Below are 20,903 nucleotides of genomic sequence, written 5' to 3'. Positions count from 1 at the left end.
AACTGGGATGGGAGACCCCCAAACTGGGACCTGAACTGGGGTGGGAAGCACCAAACTGGGACCCTGAACTGGGATGGGAGGTGGATGGATGGATGGAGCGATGGAGACGGGGTGGAGGACCTGGGGGTCCATGGGGATTGATGGAGACAGGGTGGAGGACCTGGGGGTCCATGGGGTGGTGGAGACGGGGTGGAGGATCTGGGGGTCCATGGGGTGATGGAGACGGGGTGGAGGACCTGGGGGTCCATGGGGATTGATGGAGACGGGGTGGAGGACCTGGGGGTCCATGGGGTGATGGAGATGGGGTGGAGGACCTGGGGGTCCATGGGGAGCGATGGAGAAGGGGTGGAGGACCTGGGGGTGACTGGGGGTGGTGTCCCCCCACCTCCAGCATCAAGCGCAGCAACTGCTACATGGTTTGGTGCGGGGAGTTCGCCAACAACAGCCACCAGGCGCGCGTCAGCCACTCCGACCTGGTCATCGGGTGCCTGGTGGACTTGGCCACGGGCCTCATGACCTTCACGGCCAACGGCAAGGAGATCAACACCATTTTCCAGGTGGGGTGGGGTTCATGATCCCCTCACTGGGGGGTCCCGGCACCAGCCCACGGCCCTCGTCTCAACGGCTTCGTCCGCGTAGGTGGAACCCAACACCAAGCTCTTCCCGGCCGTCTTCGCCCTCCCCACCAGCCAGAACGTCGTCCAGTTTGAGCTGGGGAAGCTCAAGGTGAGCAGGGGCACCTGGGGGTCAACGGAGAGGTCTTGGGGTCCACGGGGTGGATCAAGGAGAACCTGGACCTCTGGGAATGGTGAGGGGTCAGCGGAGGGGTCTTGGGGTCCATAGGGTGGATCGAGGAGAACCTGGACCTCTGGGAATGGTGAGGGGTCAGCGGAGGGTTCTTGGGGTCCACGGGGTGGATCGAGGAGAACCTGGACCTCTGGGAATGGTGAGGGGTCAGCGGAGGGTTCTTGGGGTCCATAGGGTGGACTGAGGAGGACCTGGACCTCTGGGAATGGTGAGGGGTCAACGGAGGGTTCTGGGGTCCATAGGGTGGATTGAGGAGAACCTGGACCTCTGGGAATGGTGAGGGGTCAGCGGAGGGTTCTTGGGGTCCGTAGGGTGGACCGAGGAGAACCTGGACCTCTGGGAATGGTGAGGGGTCAACGGAGGGTTCTTGGGGTCTACAAGATGACCCAAGGACTCTTGAAGATGCTCGAGATCTGTGGGAGGGTTCTGGGGTCCGTGGGGCGGACCGAGGAGGATCTGGACCCCTGGGGCGCTGGGGGGGGGGTCTCCAGGGGGGGATCTGCAGGCATCTCAGGAGCTTCGATGCCCCCGTGTCCCCGCAGAACATCATGCCCATCTCGGCCGCCATGTTCAGCAGCGAGAGGAAGAACCCGGAGCCGCAGTGCCCGCCGCGCCTGGTCATCCAGATGTTGACGCCCGTCACCTGGAGCCGGATGCCCAACGAGTTCCTGGCGGTGGAGACGTCGCGTCTGGCCGAGGGGCAGGGCTGGGCCGTGGAGTGCAACGAGCCCCTCCTCATGATGGCCCTTCACATCCCCGAGGAGAACAGGTCGGGGACCCTGGTCCCACCCCCAGGAGACCTAGGGGGGTGGTGGCCCCAGCGTCCCCACCCCAGGGAACCTCGGGGACCTGCCCCTAGGAGACCCCAAGGGACCCCAGGGTTCCATCACCAGGAGTCCCACCTCCAGGAGATCTGTAGTCCCATCTCCAGGAGATCCGTAGTCCCATCTCCAGGAGATCCAGTAGTCCCACCTCCAGAAGACCAAGAGGTCCCATCTCCAGGAGATCTAGGATGTCGTGTTCCACAGGAGACCGTGGTGTCGTGTCCCCAGGGCCCCATCCCCAGGAGACCCAAGATCCCACCTCCATGATACCCAGGGTCCCCTCTCCAAGAGACCCAGAGGTCCCATTCCCATGAGATTGAGGGGTCCCATCGCCATGAGACCCAAGACCCCATCTCCAAGAGACCCAGGGTCCCCTCTACAAGAGACCCAGAGCTCCCATCCCCAGGGTCCCATCCCCAGGGTTCCATCTCCAGAAGACCCAGGGTCCCATCCCCAATGTCCCATCCCCGTGAGACTCAAGATCCCACCTCCAGTGTCTCAAACCCATGAGACCCAGAGCTCCCATCCCCAGGGTCCCATCTCCAGAAGACCCAGAGGTCCCATTCCCATGAGATCGAGGGGTCCCATCCCCACAAGACCCAGGGTCCCATCCCACGAGACCCAAGATCCCGTCTCCAGGATCCCACCCCCAGGAGACCCAAGATCCCATCTCCAAGAGACCCAGAGCTCCCATCCCCAGAGTCCCATCCCCAGGGTTCCATCTCCAGAAGACCCAGAGGTCCCATCCCCAGGGTCCCATCTCCAGGGTTCCATCCCCACAAGACCCAGGGTCCCATTCCCATGAGACCCAAGATCCCATCTCCAGGAGACCCAGAGCTCCCATCCCCATGAGACCCAGGGTCCCATCCCCAATGTCCCATCCCCATGAGACTCAAGATCCCACCTCCAGTGTCTCATACCCATGAGACCCAAGATCCCATCTCCAGGGTTCCATCTCCAGGGTTCCATCCCCACAAGACCCAAGATCCCATCTCCAGGGTCCCATCTCCAGAAGACCCAGAGGTCCCATCCCCAATGTCCCATCCCCATGAGACTCAAGATCCCCCCTCCAGTGTCTCATACCCATGAGACCCAAGATCCCATCTCCAAGAGACCCAGAGCCCCCATCTCCAGGGTCCCATCTCCAGGGTTCCATCTCCAAGAGACCCAGAGCTCCCATCTCCAGGGTTTCATCTCCAGGGTTCCATCTCCACAAGACCCAGGGTCCCATTCCCATGAGACCCAAGATCCCATCTCCAGGAGACCCAGAGCTCCCATCCCCATGAGACCCAGGGTCCCATCCCCAATGTCCCATCCCCATGAGACTCAAGATCCCACCTCCAGTGTCTCATACCCATGAGACCCAAGATCCCATCTCCAAGAGACCCAGAGCTCCCATCTCCAGGGTTCCATCTCCAGGGTTCCATCCCCACAAGACCCAAGATCCCATCTCCAAGAGACCCAAGATCCCATCTCCAGGGTCCCATCTCCAGAAGACCCAGAGGTCCCATCCCCAATGTCCCATCCCCATGAGACTCAAGATCCCCCCTCCAGTGTCTCATACCCATGAGACCCAAGATCCCATCTCCAAGAGACCCAGAGCCCCCATCTCCAGGGTCCCATCTCCAGGGTCCCATCTCCAAGAGACCCAGAGCTCCCATCTCCAGGGTCCCATCTCCAGGTCTCCATCTCCAGAAGACCCAGGGTCCCATTCCCATGAGACCCAGGGTCCCGTCTCCAGGATCCCACCCCCAGGAGACCCAAGATCCCATCTCCAGGAGACCCAGAGCCCCCATCTCCGGGGTCCCATCTCCAGAAGCCCCTTCCCCGCGCTGACCCCTCTCCCCCCGCAGGTGCCTGGACATCATGGAGCTGTCGGAGCGGCTGGACCTGCTGCGCTTCCAGTGCCACACGCTCAAGCTCTACTGCGCCGTCTGCGCCCTGGGCAACAACCGCGTGGCCCACGCTCTCTGCAGCCACGTGGACCAAGCCCAGCTCCTCTTCGCCATCGAGAGCCCCGAGCTGCCGGGCCCTCTCCGCGCCGGCTACTACGACCTCCTGCTGGCCATGCACCTGGACGCCGCCCAGCGCGCCCGCGCCTCCATGAGCGCCGAGTTCATCATCCCCATGACCGAGGCCACCAAGAGCATCGCGCTCTTCCCCGCGGGCTCGCGCGCCCCGGGCCCTCCCGGCGTGGGCCCCAGCGCCTGCTTGCGCCCCGAGCCCCACTTCGCCGAGCCCTGCTTCGTCCTGGCGGGCGGCGGCGGCGGCCGGGCGCCCCTCAGCCCCGGCATCCCGCTGGGGGAGCTGGGGGCTCGCGCCATCCGCATGCTGGCCGAGGCGGTGGCCGGAGGGGGCCCCCACGCCCGCGACCCCGTGGGGGGAAGCGTGGAGTACGAGCTGGTGCCCGTCCTGAAGCTGGTGTCGGCGCTGCTGGCCGTGGGCGCCCTGGGCGACGAGGACGTGCGCAGGGTGCTGCGCATGATCGAGCCCCGCGTCTTCGGGGACGCCCGCAGGGACCGGGGGGACAACGGGGGGGGCGACGAGGAGGAGGACGAGGAGGAGGAGGACGAGGAGACCAGGAGGACCAGGAGGACCAAGGCCATCGAGGCGGGAGAGCTGGAGGAGGAGGAGGACGAAGGGTTGGAGGAAGGGCTCCTGCAGATGAAGCTGCCCGAGTCGGTCAAGCTGGAGGTGAGGGGTCCCCGTCCCCTCCCTGAGGACCTTGTCCCCTCCCTGGGGTCCCTGTCCCCGTGGCCTCTTCTCATGTCCCCTCCCTGAGGACCCAGTCCCCTCCCTGGGGTCCCTGTTCCCATGTCCCTCCCCATGTCCCCATGTCCCCAATGTCTCCATGTCCTCATCACTGTCCCATGTCCCCATGTCCCCAATGTCTTTGGGTCCCCATCACTGTCCCATGTCCCCATGTCCCCAATGTCTCTGTGTCCCCATCACTGTCCCATGTCCCCATGTCCCCAATGTCTCTGGGTCCCCATCACTGTCCCATGTCCCTCTGGGTCCCCATCACCGTTCCATGTCCCCAATGTCCCCGAGTGTCCCCAGATGTGCCACCTGCTGCAGTTCTTCTGCGAGCGGGAGCTGCAGCACCGGCTCGAGGAGCCCCGTGTCCCCATGTCCCCAATGTCTCTGGGCCCCCATCACCGTCCCATGTCCCCATGTCCCCAATGTCTCCGGGTCCCCATCACTGTCCCATGTCCCTCTGTGTCCCCATCACCGTTCCATGTCCCCAATGTCCCCCTGTGTCCCCAGATGTGCCACCTGCTGCAGTTCTTCTGCGAGCGGGAGCTGCAGCACCGGCTCGAGGAGCCCCGTGTCCCCATGTCCCCAATGTCTCTGGGTCCCCATCACTGTCCCATGTCCCCATGTCCCCAATGTCTCTGGGTCCCCATCACTCTCCCATGTCCCCAGGTCCCCATCACCATCCCAATGTCCCTAATGTCCCCGAGTGTCCCCAGATGTGCCACCTGCTGCAGTTCTTCTGCGAGCGGGAGCTGCGGCACCGGCTTGAGGAGCCCCGTGTCCCCATGTCCCCAATGTCTCTGGGTCCCCATCACTCTCCCATGTCCCTCTGTGTCCCCATCACCGTCCCATGTCCCCAATGTCCCCCTGTGTCCCCAGATGTGCCACCTGCTGCAGTTCTTCTCCGAGCGGGAGCTGCAGCACCAGCTCGAGGAGCCCCGTGTCCCCAGGTCCCCATCACCATCCCATGTCCCCAATGTCCCCGTGTGTCCCCAGATGTGCCACCTGCTGCAGTTCTTCTGCGAGCAGGAGCTGCAGCACCGGCTCAAGGAGCCCCGTGTCCCCATGTCCCTCTGGGTCCCCATCACCGTCCCATGTCCCCATGTCCCCAATGTCTCTGGGTCCCCATCACTGTCCCATGTCCCCAGGTCCCCTCACCATCCCATGTCCCCAATGTCCCCGTGTGTCCCCAGATGTGCCACCTGCTGCAGTTCTTCTGCGAGCGGGAGCTGCCACACCGGCTCAAGGAGCCTCGTGTCCCCATGTCCCCAATGTCTCCGGGTCCCCATCACTCTCCCATGTCCCTCTGTGTCCCCATCACCGTCCCATGTCCCCGATGTCCCCCTGTGTCCCCAGATGTGCCACCTGCTGCAGTTCTTCTGCGAGCGGGAGCTGCAGCACCGGCTCGAGGAGCCCCGTGTCCCCAGGTCCCCATCACCATCCCATGTCCCCGATGTCCCCCTGTGTCCCCAGATGTGCCACCTGCTGCAGTTCTTCTGCGAGCGGGAGCTGCAGCACCGGCTCGAGGAGCCCCGTGTCCCCGTGTCCCCAATGTCTCTTGGTCCCCATCACTGTCCCATGTCCCCATGTCCCCAATGTCTCTGGGTCCCCATCACCGTCCCACGTCCCCATGTCCCCAATGTCTCTGGGTCCCCATCACCGTCCCATGTCCCCATGTCCCCAATGTCTCTGGGTTCCCATCACTCTCCCATGTCCCCAGGTCCCCATCACCGTCCCATGTCCCCAGTGTCCCCGTGTGTCCCCAGATGTGCCACCTGCTGCAGTTCTTCTGCGAGCGGGAGCTGCAGCACCGGGTCGAGGCCATCGTGGCCTTCTCGGAGCGGCACGTGGAGCGGCTGCAGCGCGACCAGCGGCGTCGCTACGCGCGGCTCATGCGAGCGCTCACCATGTCGGCCGCCGAGACGGCCCGGAGGACGCGCGAGTTCCGCTCCCCCCCCCAGGAGCAGGTGGGGACGCGGGGACGGGGGACGCGGGGGGGACAGGGGGACGTTGGGATGGACAGGGGGACGTTGGGATGGGCACAGGGACATGGGGACATTGAGATGGAGGCATGGGGACGTTGGGATGGACACGAGGACATGGAGATCTTGGAATGGACACGGGGACGTTGGGATGGACACAAGGACATGGGGACATTGAGATGGAGGCATGGAGACGTTGGGATGGAGGCATGGACACATTGGGATGGACATGGGGACATTGGGATGGGTGCAGGGACATGGGGACATTGAGATGGAGGCATGGGGACGTTGGGATGGACATGGGGACATGGAGATGTTGGGATGGACATGGGGACATTGGGATGGGCGCAGGGACATGGGGACGTTCGGATGGAGGCAAGGGGACGTTGGGATGGACACGAGGACGTGGAGGTGTTGGGATGGACACGGGGACATTGGGATGAACACAGGGACATGGGGACGTTGGGATGGACAAGGGGACGTTGGGATGGGCAAGGGGACATTGGGATGGACACGGGGACATTGGGATGGACACGGGGACGTTGGGATGGACACAGGGACATGGGGACATTGGGATGGACATGGGGACATTGGGATGGGCTTTGGGACATGGGGAGGGACACAGGGACATGGGGACATTGGGATGGACATGGGGACATGGGGATGGACACAGGGACGTGGGGACATTGGGATGGACACAGGGACATTGGGATGGACACAGGGATGTGGGGACATTGGGATGGACACAGGGACATTGGGATGGACACAGGGATGTGGGGACATTAGGATGGACACGGGGACATGGGGATGGACATGGGGACATGGGGATGGACACAGGGACATTGGGTTGGGCACGGGGGCATGGGGACGTTGGGATGGGCTTGGGGACGTGGGTGGCCATGAGGACACACGTGGGGCTCACGTGTGGCCATGGGCTGAGTCCTGCTGACCCTGGTGTCCCCCCCCCGTCCCCCCGTGTCCCCCTGTGTCCCCAGATCAACATGCTGCTGCAGCACAAGGCGGGGACGGAGGACGAGGAGTGCCCGGTGCCCGATGACATCCGCGACGAGCTGCTGGCCTTCCACAGCGACCTGCTGGCCCACTGCGGTGAGGGGACACGGGACACCCCCTGGGGACACTCCCGGGGACAGGGAGAGACCCTCCCTGGGGACAGGGCACCTCCAGGAGCATGGGGACCCCTCTTTGGGGACCTTCAGGGCATGGAGACCCCGACCCTAAGACCTGGGGACCCCTAGGACGTTGGGGACCCTCATCCTGGGACCTTGGGGACTCCCATCCGTGGACCCCAGAGACCTCCAGGGCATGAGGACCTCAACCCTGGGACCTTGGGGACCCCTAGGACATTGGGGACCCCCATCCCAGGCTCTTGGGGACCCCCAGGACCTTGGGGACCACAGAGAGCCCCAGGACATTGGGGGCCTCGAGGACCCTCAGGGCATGGAGACCCCTATTTGGGACCCCAGGAACCCTTGGGACCATGAGGACCCCCACCCTGAGGCCTTGGGTACCCCCATCCATGGACCCCAGAGACCCCTAGGACCTTGGGGACCCTCACCCTGGGCCCTTGGGGATCCCTGGAAGCATGGAGACCCCCATCCATGGACCCCAAAGACCCCTAGGACCTTGGGGACCCTCACCCTGGGCCCTTGGGGACCCCTGGAAGCATGGAGACCCCCATCCATGGACCCCAGAGACCCCTAGGACCTTGGGGACCCTCATCCTGGGCCCTTGGGGACCCCTGGAAGCATGGAGACCCCCATCCATGGACCCCAGAGACCCCTAGGACCTTGGGGACCCTCACCCTGGGCCTTTGGGGACCCCTGGAAGCATGGAGACCCCCATCCATGGACTCCAGAGACCCCTAGGACCTTGGGGACCCTCACCCTGGGCCCTTGGGGACCCCTGGAAGCATGGAGACCCCCATCCATGGACCCCAGAGACCCCTAGGACCTTGGGGACCCTCACCCTGGGCCCTTGGGGACCCCTGGAAGCATGGAGACCCCCATCCATGGACCCCAGAGACCCCTAGGACCTTGGGGACCCTCACCCTGGGCCCTTGGGGACCCCTGGAAGCATGGAGACCCCCATCCATGGACCCCAGAGACCCCTAGGACCTTGGGGACCCTCACCCTGGGCCCTTGGGGACCCCACTTTGTTGCCACCAGGGGTGACGCTGGAGGAGGAGGAGGAGGCGGTGGAGGAGGAGACGTCGCTGCGGCAGCGGCTGCTGGGGCTGGTGCAGAAGGTGGTGGGACTGCGACCTCCCCCACCCCAGGAGGAGCCGCCAACCCAGGAGCCCCCGGTGCCGAGTGAGTGGGGACACGGGGACACGGGGACACGGGGAGGGGGGCCCCGAGGAGCCAGCTTGGCCAGCCCCGAGGTGTCAACCCAGGTGACCCCAAGGTGTCAACCAAGGGGACCCCAAAGCGTGGCCTGGATGTCCCCAAGGAACCAATTTGGCCACCCCAAGGTGCCAATGGAGGTATCTCCAAGGTGCCAATCGAGATGTCCCCAGGGTGCCTATGGAGATGTCCCCAAGGTGCCTATGGAGATGTCCTCAAGGTGCCAACAGAGATGTCCCCAATATTCTTATGGAGATGTCCCCAAGGTGCCTATGGAGATGTCCCCAAGGTGTTTATGGAGATGTCTCCAAGGTGCCAACAGAGATGTCCCCAAGGTGCCTATGGAGATGTCCCCAATATCCTTATGGAGATGTCCCCAAGGTGTTTATGGAGATGTCTCCAAGGTGCCAACAGAGATGTCCCCAAGGTGTCTATGGAGATGTCTCCAAGGTGCCTATGGAGATGTCCCCAATATCCTTATGGAGATGTCCCCAAGGTGCCTATGGAGATGTCTCCAAGGTGTTTATGGAGATGTCTCCAAGGTGCCAACAGAGATGTCCCCAATATTCTTATGGAGATGTCCCCAAGGTGCCTATGGAGGTGTCTCCAAGGCGCTTCTGGAGGTGTCTCCAAGGCGCTCCTGGAGGTGTCTCCAAGGCGCTCCTGGAGGTGTCTCCAAGGTGCCTATGGAGGTGTCTCCAAGGTGCTTCTGGAGGTCTCTCCAAGGTGCCTATGGAGATGTCCCCAAGGCGCTTCTGGAGATGTCTCCAAGGCGCTTCTGGAGGTGTCTCCAAGGCGCTTCTGGAGGTGTCTCCAAGGTGCCGCAGGGGGTGTCCTCAGGGCGTGGGTGTCCCCAGACTCACTGCAGGAGCTGATCTCGCAGACCATGGTGCACTGGGCGCAAGAGTCCTTCATCCAGAGCCCCGAGCTGGTGCGCGCCATGTTCAGCCTCCTGCACCGCCAGTACGATGGACTGGGGGAGCTGGTGCGGGCGCTGCCCAAGGCCTACACCATCAGCGCCCACTCGGTGCCCGACACCACCGCTCTCCTCGAGTGCCTCGGCCAGATCCGCTCGCTCCTCATCGTCCAGATGGGCCCCGAGGAGGAGAACCTCATGATCCAGAGCATCGGGTGCGTGGGGGGACCTGGGCTGGGCTCCCGCTTCTCTTTTCAGGAGCCCCAAGAGCATCGTCCATCGCCCCAAGAGCATCGTCCGTCACCCCAAGAGCATCGTCCACCGCCCCACGCTTCCCTCCATCACCCACGTCTCTCTCCATCACCCCACAACTTCATCCAACCCCTCCCAAGCTCCATCCATCCCCACATCTCTCTCCATCACCCCATAACATTGTCCATCACCCCAAGAACATTGTCCGTCACCCCAAGAGCATCATCCATCACCTTAAGAGCATCGTCCATCGCCCCAAGAACATCATCCATCACCCCAAGAACATCATCCATCACCCCAAGAGCATCGTCCATCACCCCAAGAACATTGTCCATCACCCCAAGAGCATCATCCATCACCCCAAGAGCATCGTCCATTGCCCCAAGAACATCATCCATCACCCCACAACATTGTCCATCACCCCAAGAGCATCGTCCATCACCCCAAGAACATCGTCCATCACCCCACAACATCGTCCATCACCCCAAGAGCATCGTCCGTTGCCCCAAGAACATCATCCATCACCCCAAGAACATTGTCCATTGCCCCACAACATTGTCCATCACCCCAAGAGCATCGTCCATCACCCCAAGAACATCGTCCATCACCCCAAGAACATCGTCCATCACCCCACAACATTGTCCATCACCCCAAGAGCATCGTCCATCACCCCAAGAACATCGTCCATTGCCCCAAGAACATTGTTCATCTCCCCAAGAACATTGTCCATCACCCCACAACATTGTCCATCACCCCAAGAACATTGTCCATCACCCCAAGAACATCGTCCATCGCCCCAAGAACATTGTCCATCACCCCAAGAGCATCATCCATCACCCCAGTAACATTGTCCGTCACCCCAAGAACATCGTCCATCGCCCCAAGAGCATTGTCCATCCCCCCCACCTCCATCCATCCCCCCCACCTCCATCCATCCCCTCGTCTCCAACCCCCGGTGACCCCCTTTTCCCCCCTAGGAACATCATGAACAACAAGGTTTTCTACCAACACCCCAACCTGATGCGGGCGCTGGGGATGCACGAGACGGTCATGCAGGTCATGGTCAGCGTCCTGGGGGGCGGCGAGAACAAGGTGAGCTCTTGGGGGAGGCGGCGGGGGGGGGTTCCTCGCTGTCCCCACCACCCTCCTGGACCTCCCTGGGCCCCCCCCAAAAACCCTGAGCTCCCCCAACCCAACCCTGATGCCGTCGTGTCCCCGCGGCAGGAGATTCGCTTCCCCAAGATGGTGACCAACTGCTGCCGCTTCCTCTGCTACTTCTGCCGCATCAGCCGCCAGAACCAGCGCTCCATGTTCGACCACCTGGGCTACCTGCTGGAGAACAGCAGCATCGGCCTGGGTGAGGGGACACCCCCTGCCACCCCCCCTGGCCCCCCGTGTCCCCCCGTGTGTCCCCCAACCACCTCCTGTCCCAGCGGCCTGGAGAAGGTGTCCCCCACGCGTCAACCCTTGGTCCTCACCTGACACCCCTCATCACCCCCTGGGCCCCTTGACACCCCTCGTCACCCCCTGCCACCCCCTGGTCCCTCCTGACACCCCTCGTCACCCCCTGGCCCCTCCTGACACCCCTTATCACTCCCTGTCACCCCCCTTGTCACCCCCCTTGTCACCCCCCTTGTCACCCCCTTATCACCCCCTTGTCACCCCCTTATCACCCCCTGTCACCCCCTGTCACCCCCCTTGTCACCCCCGTCACCCCTGTCACCCCCATCACCCCCCGTCACCCCCTTGTCACCCCCCCATCACCCCCCTGTCACCCCCATCACCCCCTGTCACCCCCCTTGTCACCCCCATCACCCTCTTGTCACCCTCATCACCCCCTTATCACCCTCTGTCACCCCCATCACCCCCTGTCACCCCCCTGTCACCCCCGTCACCCCTGTCACCCCCATCACCCCCCATCACCCCCTTGTCACCCCCCCATCACCCCCTTGTCACCCCCATCACCCCCTGTCACCCCCATCACCCCCTGTCACCCCATGTCACCCCCCCATCACCCCCCGTCCCCCCCGTCACGGCTCCCCGTCCCCCCCAGGCATGAGGGGCTCGACCCCCCTGGACGTGGCGGCCGCCTCGGTCATCGACAACAACGAGCTGGCGCTGGCGCTGAAGGAGCAGGACCTGGAGAAGGTGACGGGTCCCCAGACGCGGCCCCCGCTTCAGAGCCTGGGGGAGGGGGGGGACACACGGGGGAGGCTCCTGGGCAAGGTCGTTGTCATCAGGAGGTCCCCACACTTGGTGGGACCCCATATGATGACCCCGTGTGATGTCCCCCTGCCTGGTGGGACCCCATGTGACATCCCCGTGCGATGTCTCCCTGCTTGGTGGGACCCCGTATGACATCCCTCTGCTTGGTGGGACCCCATGCGATGTCCCCAGGCTTTCTGGGACCCCATATGATGACCCCATGCGATGTCCCCCTGCTTGGTGGGACCCCATATGACGTCCCCCTGCTTGGTGGGACCCCGTATGATGACCCAATGTGACGTCCCCCTGCTTGGTGGGACCCCATGCGATGTCCCCTTGCTTGGTGGGACCCCATATGATGTCCCCCTGCTTGCTGGGACCCCATATGATGACCCTGTGTGATGTCCCCCTGCTTGGTGGGACCCCATATGACGTCCCTCTGCTTGGTGGGACCCCATGCGATGTCCCCAGGCTTGCTGGGACCCCATATGATGACCCCGTGTGACGTCCCCCTGCTTGGTGGGACCCCATATGACGTCCCCATGCTTGGTGGGACCCCATGCGATGTCCCCTTGCTTGGTGGGACCCCATATGATGTCCCCCTGCTTGCTGGGACCCCCTATGATGACCCTGTGTGATGTCCCCCTGCTTGGTGGGACCCCGTGTGATGTCCCCCTGCTTGGTGGGACCCCATATGACGTCCCTCTGCTTGGTGGGACCCCATGCGATGTCCCCCTGCTTGCTGGGACCCCATATGATGACCCCGTGTGACGTCCCCCTGCCTGGTGGGCCCCGTGCTTGGTCCCCGCAGGTGGTGACCTACCTGGCGAGCTGTGGGCTGCAGAGCTGCCCGATGCTGCTGGCCAAGGGCTACCCCGACATCGGGTGGAACCCGTGCGGGGGCGAGCGCTACCTCGACTTCCTGCGCTTCGCCGTCTTCGTCAACGGTCAGTGGTGGCCCCGGGGTCCCCGTGTCCCCTCCTCTCACCCCCAAGAGGCCCCGTCCCCCCTCATTGCTCCATCTCAGTGTTCCCGGGGGGTCTCTGAGGGTCGTAGGGGGGTCCCTGTGCCTCCTGTCCCATCCCTGGACGTCCCAGGGGGCCCTTGGTGTCTCCCATGTCCCATCCTGTGGGTCCTAGAAGGTCCCTGTCCCATCCTGGAGGTCCCCAGGGTCTCCCATGTCCCATCCTGGAGGTCCTGGAAGGTCCCTGTCCCTCTGTCCCATTCCTGGGGGTCCCTGGTGTCTCCCATGTCCTGTCTTGGAGGTCCCAGAAGGTCCCTGCCCCACCCTGCAGGTCCCAGAAGGTCCCTGTCCCATCCTGGAGGTCCCCAGGGTCTCCCATGTCCCATCTTGGAGGTCCTGGAAGGTCCCTGTCCCTCTGTCCCATTCCTGGGGGTCCCTGGTGTCTCCCATGTCCTGTCTTGGAGGTCCCAGAAGGTCCCTGTCATATCCTGGAGGTCCCAGAAGGTCCCTGTCCCGTCCTGGAGGTCCCCAGGGTCTCCCATATCCCATCCTGGAGGTCCTGGAAGGTCCCTGCTCCATCCTGGAGATCCCTGGTAGTCCTAGAAAGTCCCTGTCCCACCCTGGAGGTCCCTGGAGACCCATCCTGGTGGTCCCTGGAGGTCCCTGACCCATCCTGGAGATCCCAGAGGGTCCCTGTCCCCCCCTGGAGGTCCGGGGTGGCCCCAGGGGGTGCGTGTCCCCCCCCGAGGTGCCAGCGGGCGCGTGTCCGGCAGGGGAGAGCGTGGAGGAGAACGCCAACGTGGTGGTTCGGCTGCTGATCCGGCGCCCCGAGTGCTTCGGGCCGGCCCTGCGCGGGGAGGGCGGCAGCGGCCTCCTCGCCGCCATCCAGGAGGCCATCGGCATCGCCCACGACCCCGCGCGCGACGGGCCCAGCGGCCGCAGGGAGCGCAGGAGGGACCCGTGAGGCCCCACGCCGGGGGGGGGTGGGGTGGGGATGGAGATGGGGATGATGGAGATGGAGGTGGAGGTAGAGATGGAGGTGGAGATGGAGATGGAGATGGAGATGATGAAGATGGAGAATATGGAGATGGAGATGGAGATGATGGAGGTGGAGATGGAGGTGTAAAGGGGATGGGATGGGAGGGGATGGAGATGGAGGTGGAGATGATGGAGATGATGGAGATGGAGGTGGAGGTGGAGATGGAGATGGGGATGGGGATGGAGGTGGAGATGGAGGCAAAGGTGGGGATGGAGATGGAGATGATGGAGATGATGGAGATGGAGGTGGGGATGGGATGGAGATGGAGATGATGGAGATGATGGAGATGGTGGAGATGATGGAGATGATGGAGATGGAGGTGGGGATGGGATGGAGATGGAGATGATGGAGATGGAGGTGGGGATGGAGATGGAGATGATGGAGATGATGGAGATGGAGGTGGGGATGGGATGGAGATGGAGGTGGAGGTGAAGAACAAGATGGAGATGGAGATGGAGGTGTAAAGGGGATGGGATGGGAGGGGATGGAGATGAAGGCAGAGGTGGAGATGGAGGAGGAAGGGGATGGAGGTGGAGATGGAGGTGAAGAACAAGGTGGATTTGGAGGTGGACGTGAAGAAAAAGGTGGAGATGGAGATGGAGGCAGAGGTGGAGAGGGAAGGGGATGGAGGTGGAGATGGAGGTGGAGGTGAAGGAAAAGATGGAGATGGAGATGGGGATGGGATGGAGTGGGAAGGGGATGGGGATGGGGGGGATGGGACAGGAGGGGATGGAGATGGAGGTGGAGATTGAGATGGAGGTGGAGATGGAGATGGGATGGAGTGGGAAGGGGGTGGGATGGGACAGGATGGGATGGAGGAGGAGATGGAGGTGGAGATGGGGATGGGGTTGGGGATGGAGGTGAAGGTGGGAAGTGGATCGGATGGAGGTAGAGGTGGAGAACAAGATGGAAATGGAGATGGAGATGGAGGTGGAGGAGGGATAGAGGTGGAGGTGGAAGTGGACAGGGGATGGGATGGGGATGGGATGGGGGTGGGCTGAGCCCCGGGGGCGGTGGGGGGTGGTCACGGACCTCGCGACGCCCTTTCCCCCCTCCCCAGGTTTGGGGGTGAGGAGCCCCCCGAGGAGAACCGGGTGCACTTGGGCAACGCCATCATGTCCTTCTACGCCGCCCTCATCGACCTCCTGGGCCGCTGCGCCCCCGAGATGCACGTAAGGGGGGGTCCGGGGGGGCAGGGGGGGGGGATGGGGACCGTGGTGGGGTTGGGGGGGGGTGTCAGGATGGGGGTGACCCCCCTTGTCCCCCCCCCCCCCGGCAGCTGATCCAGGCGGGGAAGGGGGAGGCGCTGCGGATCCGAGCCATCCTGCGCTCCCTCGTGCCCCTCGACGACCTGGTGGGAATCATCAGCCTCCCCCTGCAGCTGCCCGCCATCGGCAAAGGTGGGACTGGGGGCACTGGGGGCACTGGGAGCATCTAGGCTGGGAGGGGGACACGGGGATGGGAGGATTGGGATGGGGGCGTCTGGTCTGGGAGCACTGGGAGGGGGGCACTGGGAGGCACTGGGGGCACTGGGAGGCACTGGGAGGGGGGCACTGGGGGGCACTGGGGGCACTGGGAGGGGGGCACTGGGAGGGGGGCACTGGGAGGGGGGCACTGGGAGGCACTGGGGGCACTGGGAGGGGGGCACTGGGAGCACTGGGAGCACTGGGAGGGGGGCACTGGGAGGCACTGGGGGCACTGGGAGGGGGGCACTGGGAGCACTGGGAGGCACTGGGAGGCACTGGGAGCATCTAGGCTGGGAGGGGGATGCTGGGATGGGAGGATTGGGATGGGGGCGTCTGGTCTGGGAGCACTGGGAGGACTGGGATGGGGGCATTGGGAGTCACTGGGAGCATTGGGAGTCACTGGGAGCACTGGGAGGGGGGCACTGGGAGCATCTAGGCTGGGAGGGGGACACTGGGATGGGAGGATTGGGATGGGGGCGTCTGGTCTGGGAGCACTGGGAGGACTGGGATGGGAGCACTGGGATGGGAGCACTGGGAGGGGGGCCCTGGGAGCATTGGGAGTCACTGGGAGCATCTAGGCTGGGAGGGGGACACTGGGGTGGGAGGATTGGGATGGGGGCGTCTGGTCTGGGAGCACTGGGAAGACTGGGATGGGAGCATTGGGAGGGGGGCACTGGGGGCACTGGGAGCGCTGGAAGCACTGGGAGCATCTAGGCTGGGAGGGGGACGCTGGGATGGGGGCGTCTGCTCTGGGAGCACTGGGAGGACTGGGATGGGAGCACTGGGAGGATGGGGATGGGGAGCACTGGGGCGGGAGGCACTGGGATGGGGGCATCTGGAATGGGGGCACTGGGAGCACTGGGAAGGGAGGACTGGGATGGGGGCATCTAGACTGGGAAGACTGGAGTGGGAGGCACCGGGCTGCAGCAGGGGGGTCGCAGGGGGGTGCAGGGGGGGCTGCAGCGGTGGGAGCCGCAGGGGGGTCACAGGGGGGTCACAGGGGGGTCACGGGGGGGGTCGCAGAGGGGGCTGCAGTGGTGGGAGCCACAGGGGGGTCACAGGGGGGGTCACAGAGGGGGTCACAGGGGGGGTCGCGGGGGGGGTTGCAGCGGTGGGAGCCGCAGGGGGGTCACAGGGGGGGTCACGGGGGGGGTCGCGGGGGGGCTGCAGCGGTGGGAGCCGCAGCGGGGTCCGTGTGGCGCGCCCCGCAGACGGCGGCGTGGTGGAGCCGCGCATGGCCGCCAGCTTCGTGCCGGAGCACAAGGCGCCGATGGTCCTGTTCCTCGACCGCGTCTACGGCGTCGAGAGCCAGAGCCTCCTGCTCCACGTGCTCGAGGTCGGCTTCCTCCCCGACATGCGCGCCGCCGCCTCCCTCGACACGGTGAGCGGCTGCAGGGAACCCCGGCAGCTCCAGGGAACCCCCAACACCTCCAGGGAACCCCCAACAGCTCCAGGGAACCCAAACATCTCCAGGGAACCCCCAACATCCTCATGGAACCCAAATATCTCCATGGAACCCCAATGTCCCCATGGATCCCCCAACATCTCCATGGAGCCCAACATCTCCAGGGAACCCCAACATCTCCATGGAACCCCCATTATCTCCATGGAACCCCCATTATCTCCATGGAACCCAACATCCTCATGGAACCCCCATTATCTCCATGGACCCCAAATATCTCCATGGAACCTCAATGTCCCCATGGATCTCCCAAATTCTCCATGGAGCCCAATGTCTCCAGGGAACCCCGGCATCTCCATGGAACCCCCATTATCTCCATGGAACCCAAATATCTCCATGGAACCCAACATCCTCATGGAACCCCCATTATCTCCATGGACCCCAACATCCTCATGGAACCCCCAGTATCTCCATGGACCCCAAATATCTCCATGGAACTCAGTATCTCCATGGAACCCAAATATCTCCATGGAACCTCAATGTCCCCATGGGCCCCCCAATATCTCCATGGAGCCCAGTATCTCCAGGGAACCCCCATTATCTCCATGGACCCCAACATCCTCATGGAACCCCCAGTATCTCCATGGACCCCAAATATCTCCATGGAACTCAGTATCTCCATGGAACCCAAATATCTCCATGGAACCTCAATGTCCCCATGGGCCCCCCAATATCTCCATGGAGCCCAGTATCTCCAGGGAACCCCCATTATCTCCATGGAACCCAACATCCTCATGGAACCCATTATCTCCATGGAACCCAAAATCTCCATGGACCCCCAACATCCCCATGGAGCCCAAAGTCCCCAGGGAACCCAACATTCTCACGGACCCCAAATATCTCCATGGGACCCCAAAAACTCCATGGAACCCCAACATCTCCCCTATATCTGCCCTATAGAAGGGATAGGAGGGTTCCTCAAACCAGCCAGGTGGGATGGGGATGGGGATGGGATGGAGATGGGGATGGGGATGGAGATGGGGATGGAGATGGGATGGAGATGGGATGGGGATGGAGGTGGGATGGAGATGGGATGGAGATGGAAATGGGGTGGGATGGGGGTGGAGATGGGGTGGGGATGGGGATGGGATGGGGTGGGATGGGATGGAGATGGAGATGGAGATGGGACGGGACGGGATGGGGATGGAGATGGGATGGGATGGTGATGGGGTGGAGATGGGATGGGATGGTGATGGGATGGGATGGTGATGGGGTGGTGATGGGTTGGGATGGGATGGGATGGAGATGGGGGGCCGCCCCGCGGCTCGCTGACCCCCCCGTGCCCCCAGGCGGCCTTCAGCACGACGGAGATGGCGCTGGCGCTGAACCGGTACCTGTGCCAGGCGGTGCTGCCGCTCATCACCAAGTGCGCCCCGCTCTTCGCGGGCACCGAGCACCGCGCCATCATGGTGGACTCCATGCTGCACACCATCTACCGGCTCTCGCGCGGACGCTCCCTCACCAAGGCCCAGCGCGACGTCATCGAGGAGTGTCTCATGGCCCTTTGCCGGTGGGGACCCCCCCTCCCCTGGGACACCCCCCCCCCGCTCACCCGGGACCCCAACGCCCCCAGGGAACCCCCAACACCCCCAGGGAACCCTAACATCTCCATGGAACCCCCGATATCTCCATGGAGCCCCAACATCTCCATGGAACCCCAACATCTCCATAGAACCCCCAATGTCCCCATGGAACCCTCAATATCCCCAGGGAACCCCAACATCTCCATGGAGCCTCCAAGGTCCCCATGGAACCCCAACATCTCCATGGATCCCCAACATCTCCATGGAGCCCCAACATCTCCATGGAACCCCCAATGTCCCCATGGAACCCCCAATGTCCCCATGGACCCCCCACCATCCCCATGGACCCCCCGTGTCCCCCCTGACCTCCCCCTTTCACCCCCTCCCCAGGTTCATCCGCCCCTCGATGCTCCAGCACCTCCTGCGCCGCTTGGTCTTCGACGTCCCCATCCTCAACGAGTTCGCAAAGATGCCCCTCAAGGTGGGGTGGGGGCAGAAGACCCTGAGGGGTGGGAGGAGAAGACCCTGAGGGTGGGAGGAGGTCCTTGAGGTGGGAGGAGGAGACCCTGAGGGGTGGGAGGAGGTCCTTGAGGTGGGAGGAGAAGACCCTGAGGGTGGGAGGAGGTCCTTGAGGTGGGAGGAGGAGACCCTGAGGGGTGGGAGGAGGTCCTTGAGGTGGGAGGAGAAGACCCTGAGGGGTTGAAGGAGGTCCTTGAGGTGGGAGGAGGAGACCCTGAGGGGTGGGAGGAGGTTCTTGAGGTGGGAGGAGAAGACCCTGAGGGGTTGGAGGAGGTCCTTGAGGTGGGAGGAGAAGACCCTGAGGTCCTTGAGATGAGGATGTCCCCCCCCCAGCTCCTAACGAACCACTACGAGCGCTGCTGGAAGTACTACTGCCTGCCGAGCGGGTGGCCCAACCAGGGCGTGAGCTCTGAGGAGGAGCTGCACCTCACCAGGAAGCTCTTCTGGGGCATCTTCGAGTCCCTCGCACACAAGGTGAGGGGTGGGATGGGATGGAGATGGGATGGGGATGGAGATGGAGATGGAGATGGAGATGGAGATGGAGATGGAGATGGAGATGGAGATGGGATGGGGATGGAGATGGAGATAGGGATGGGGATGGGATGGAGATGGAGATGATGGAGATGGAGATGATGGAGATGGAGATGTGGATGGAGATGGAGATGGGATGGAGATGGAGATGGGATGGAGATGGGGATGGAGATGGGATGGAGATGGAGATGGAGATGGAGATGAGATGGGGATGGAGATGGAGATGGAGATGGAGATAGGGATGGGGATGGGATGGAGATGGAGATGGAGATGGAGATGGGATGGAGATGGAGATGGGATGGAGATGGAGATGGAGATGGAGATGGGATGGGATGGGAGGAGATGGAGATGGAGATGGGAGAGATGGAGATGGAGATGGAGATGAGATGGGGATGGAGGTGGGGATGGGGAAGGAGATGGAGATGGAGATGGGATGGGATGAAGATGGGATGGGGATGGAGGTGGGGATGGAGATGGGATGGTGATGGAGATGGGGTTGGAGGTGGGGATGGAGATGGAGGTGGAGATGGAGGTGGAGATGGAGATGATGGAGATGGAGGTGGGGATGATGGAGGTGGAGGAGGTGGAGGTGGAGATGGAGGTGGGGGGTGGGGATGGAGATGGAGATGGAAGTGCAGATGGAGATGGAGATGGGGATGGAGATGGGATGGGGATGGAGATGATAGAGATGGAGATGGGGAGGGGATGGGATGGGATGGGATGGGATGGGATGGGATGGGATGGGATAGGATGGGACGGGACGAGACGGGACGAGGATGGTGAGGACGTGGGGATGGTGAGGATGACAAGGCCGGGAGGCTGGTGAGCAGGCAGAGACGGGGCCAGGCTGACGAGGAGACCCGTGTGGCCGGGGGTGTCTCCGTGGGGCAGCAAGGGGGGGGTCTCTGCAGGACCTGGGGGGGCCCCAGGAGGTGACCCCTCGGCGTCCCCCGCCCAGCGCTTCGACGCCGAGCTCTACAAGCTGGCCATGCCGTGCCTCTGCGCCATCGCCGGCGCCATCCCCCCCGACTACGTGGACGCCAGCTACTCCTCCAAGACCGAGAAGAAGGCGTCCGTGGACGCCGAGGGCAACTTCGACCCCAAGCCCGTGGAGACCCTCAAGTAGGGTCCATTCCAACCCCCCCCACCCCAACCCCGGGCTCAGCCGTGGCCGGGGACCCTCCCTGACCCGCCGTGTCCTCTCCAGCGTCATCATCCCCGAGAAGCTGGACGGCTTCATCAACAAGTACGCCGAGTACACGCACGAGAAGTGGGCGTTCGACAAGGTGGGAC

At 63.3% G+C, this 20,903-nt stretch overlaps 1 protein-coding gene across 1 annotated transcript in view; it reads left to right on the top strand.

Annotated features, from left to right (window-relative positions):
* RYR1 (ryanodine receptor 1) overlaps positions 1 to 20,903 on the top strand; it is a 129,512-nt gene that overhangs the window by 40,860 nt on the left and 67,749 nt on the right. Inside the window, 21 exon segments of the mRNA XM_069882232.1 lie at positions 392 to 557; positions 640 to 726; positions 1,350 to 1,576; positions 3,485 to 4,325; positions 6,155 to 6,355; positions 7,366 to 7,477; positions 8,557 to 8,700; positions 9,591 to 9,864; positions 10,879 to 10,993; positions 11,126 to 11,258; positions 11,955 to 12,049; positions 12,918 to 13,053; positions 13,844 to 14,030; positions 15,170 to 15,281; positions 15,389 to 15,509; positions 16,787 to 16,956; positions 18,327 to 18,547; positions 18,951 to 19,041; positions 19,413 to 19,553; positions 20,569 to 20,732; positions 20,818 to 20,896. Of these exon segments, the coding sequence (XP_069738333.1) occupies positions 392 to 557; positions 640 to 726; positions 1,350 to 1,576; positions 3,485 to 4,325; positions 6,155 to 6,355; positions 7,366 to 7,477; positions 8,557 to 8,700; positions 9,591 to 9,864; positions 10,879 to 10,993; positions 11,126 to 11,258; positions 11,955 to 12,049; positions 12,918 to 13,053; positions 13,844 to 14,030; positions 15,170 to 15,281; positions 15,389 to 15,509; positions 16,787 to 16,956; positions 18,327 to 18,547; positions 18,951 to 19,041; positions 19,413 to 19,553; positions 20,569 to 20,732; positions 20,818 to 20,896 (3,817 nt within the window).

Source organism: Phaenicophaeus curvirostris, unplaced genomic scaffold (assembly GCF_032191515.1).
Source record: "Phaenicophaeus curvirostris isolate KB17595 unplaced genomic scaffold, BPBGC_Pcur_1.0 scaffold_93, whole genome shotgun sequence".
NCBI classification, from domain to species: Eukaryota; Metazoa; Chordata; class Aves; order Cuculiformes; family Cuculidae; genus Phaenicophaeus; species Phaenicophaeus curvirostris.
Note: the sequence above shows the minus strand (reverse complement) of the source record. Positions and strands in the feature narration are given on the sequence as shown.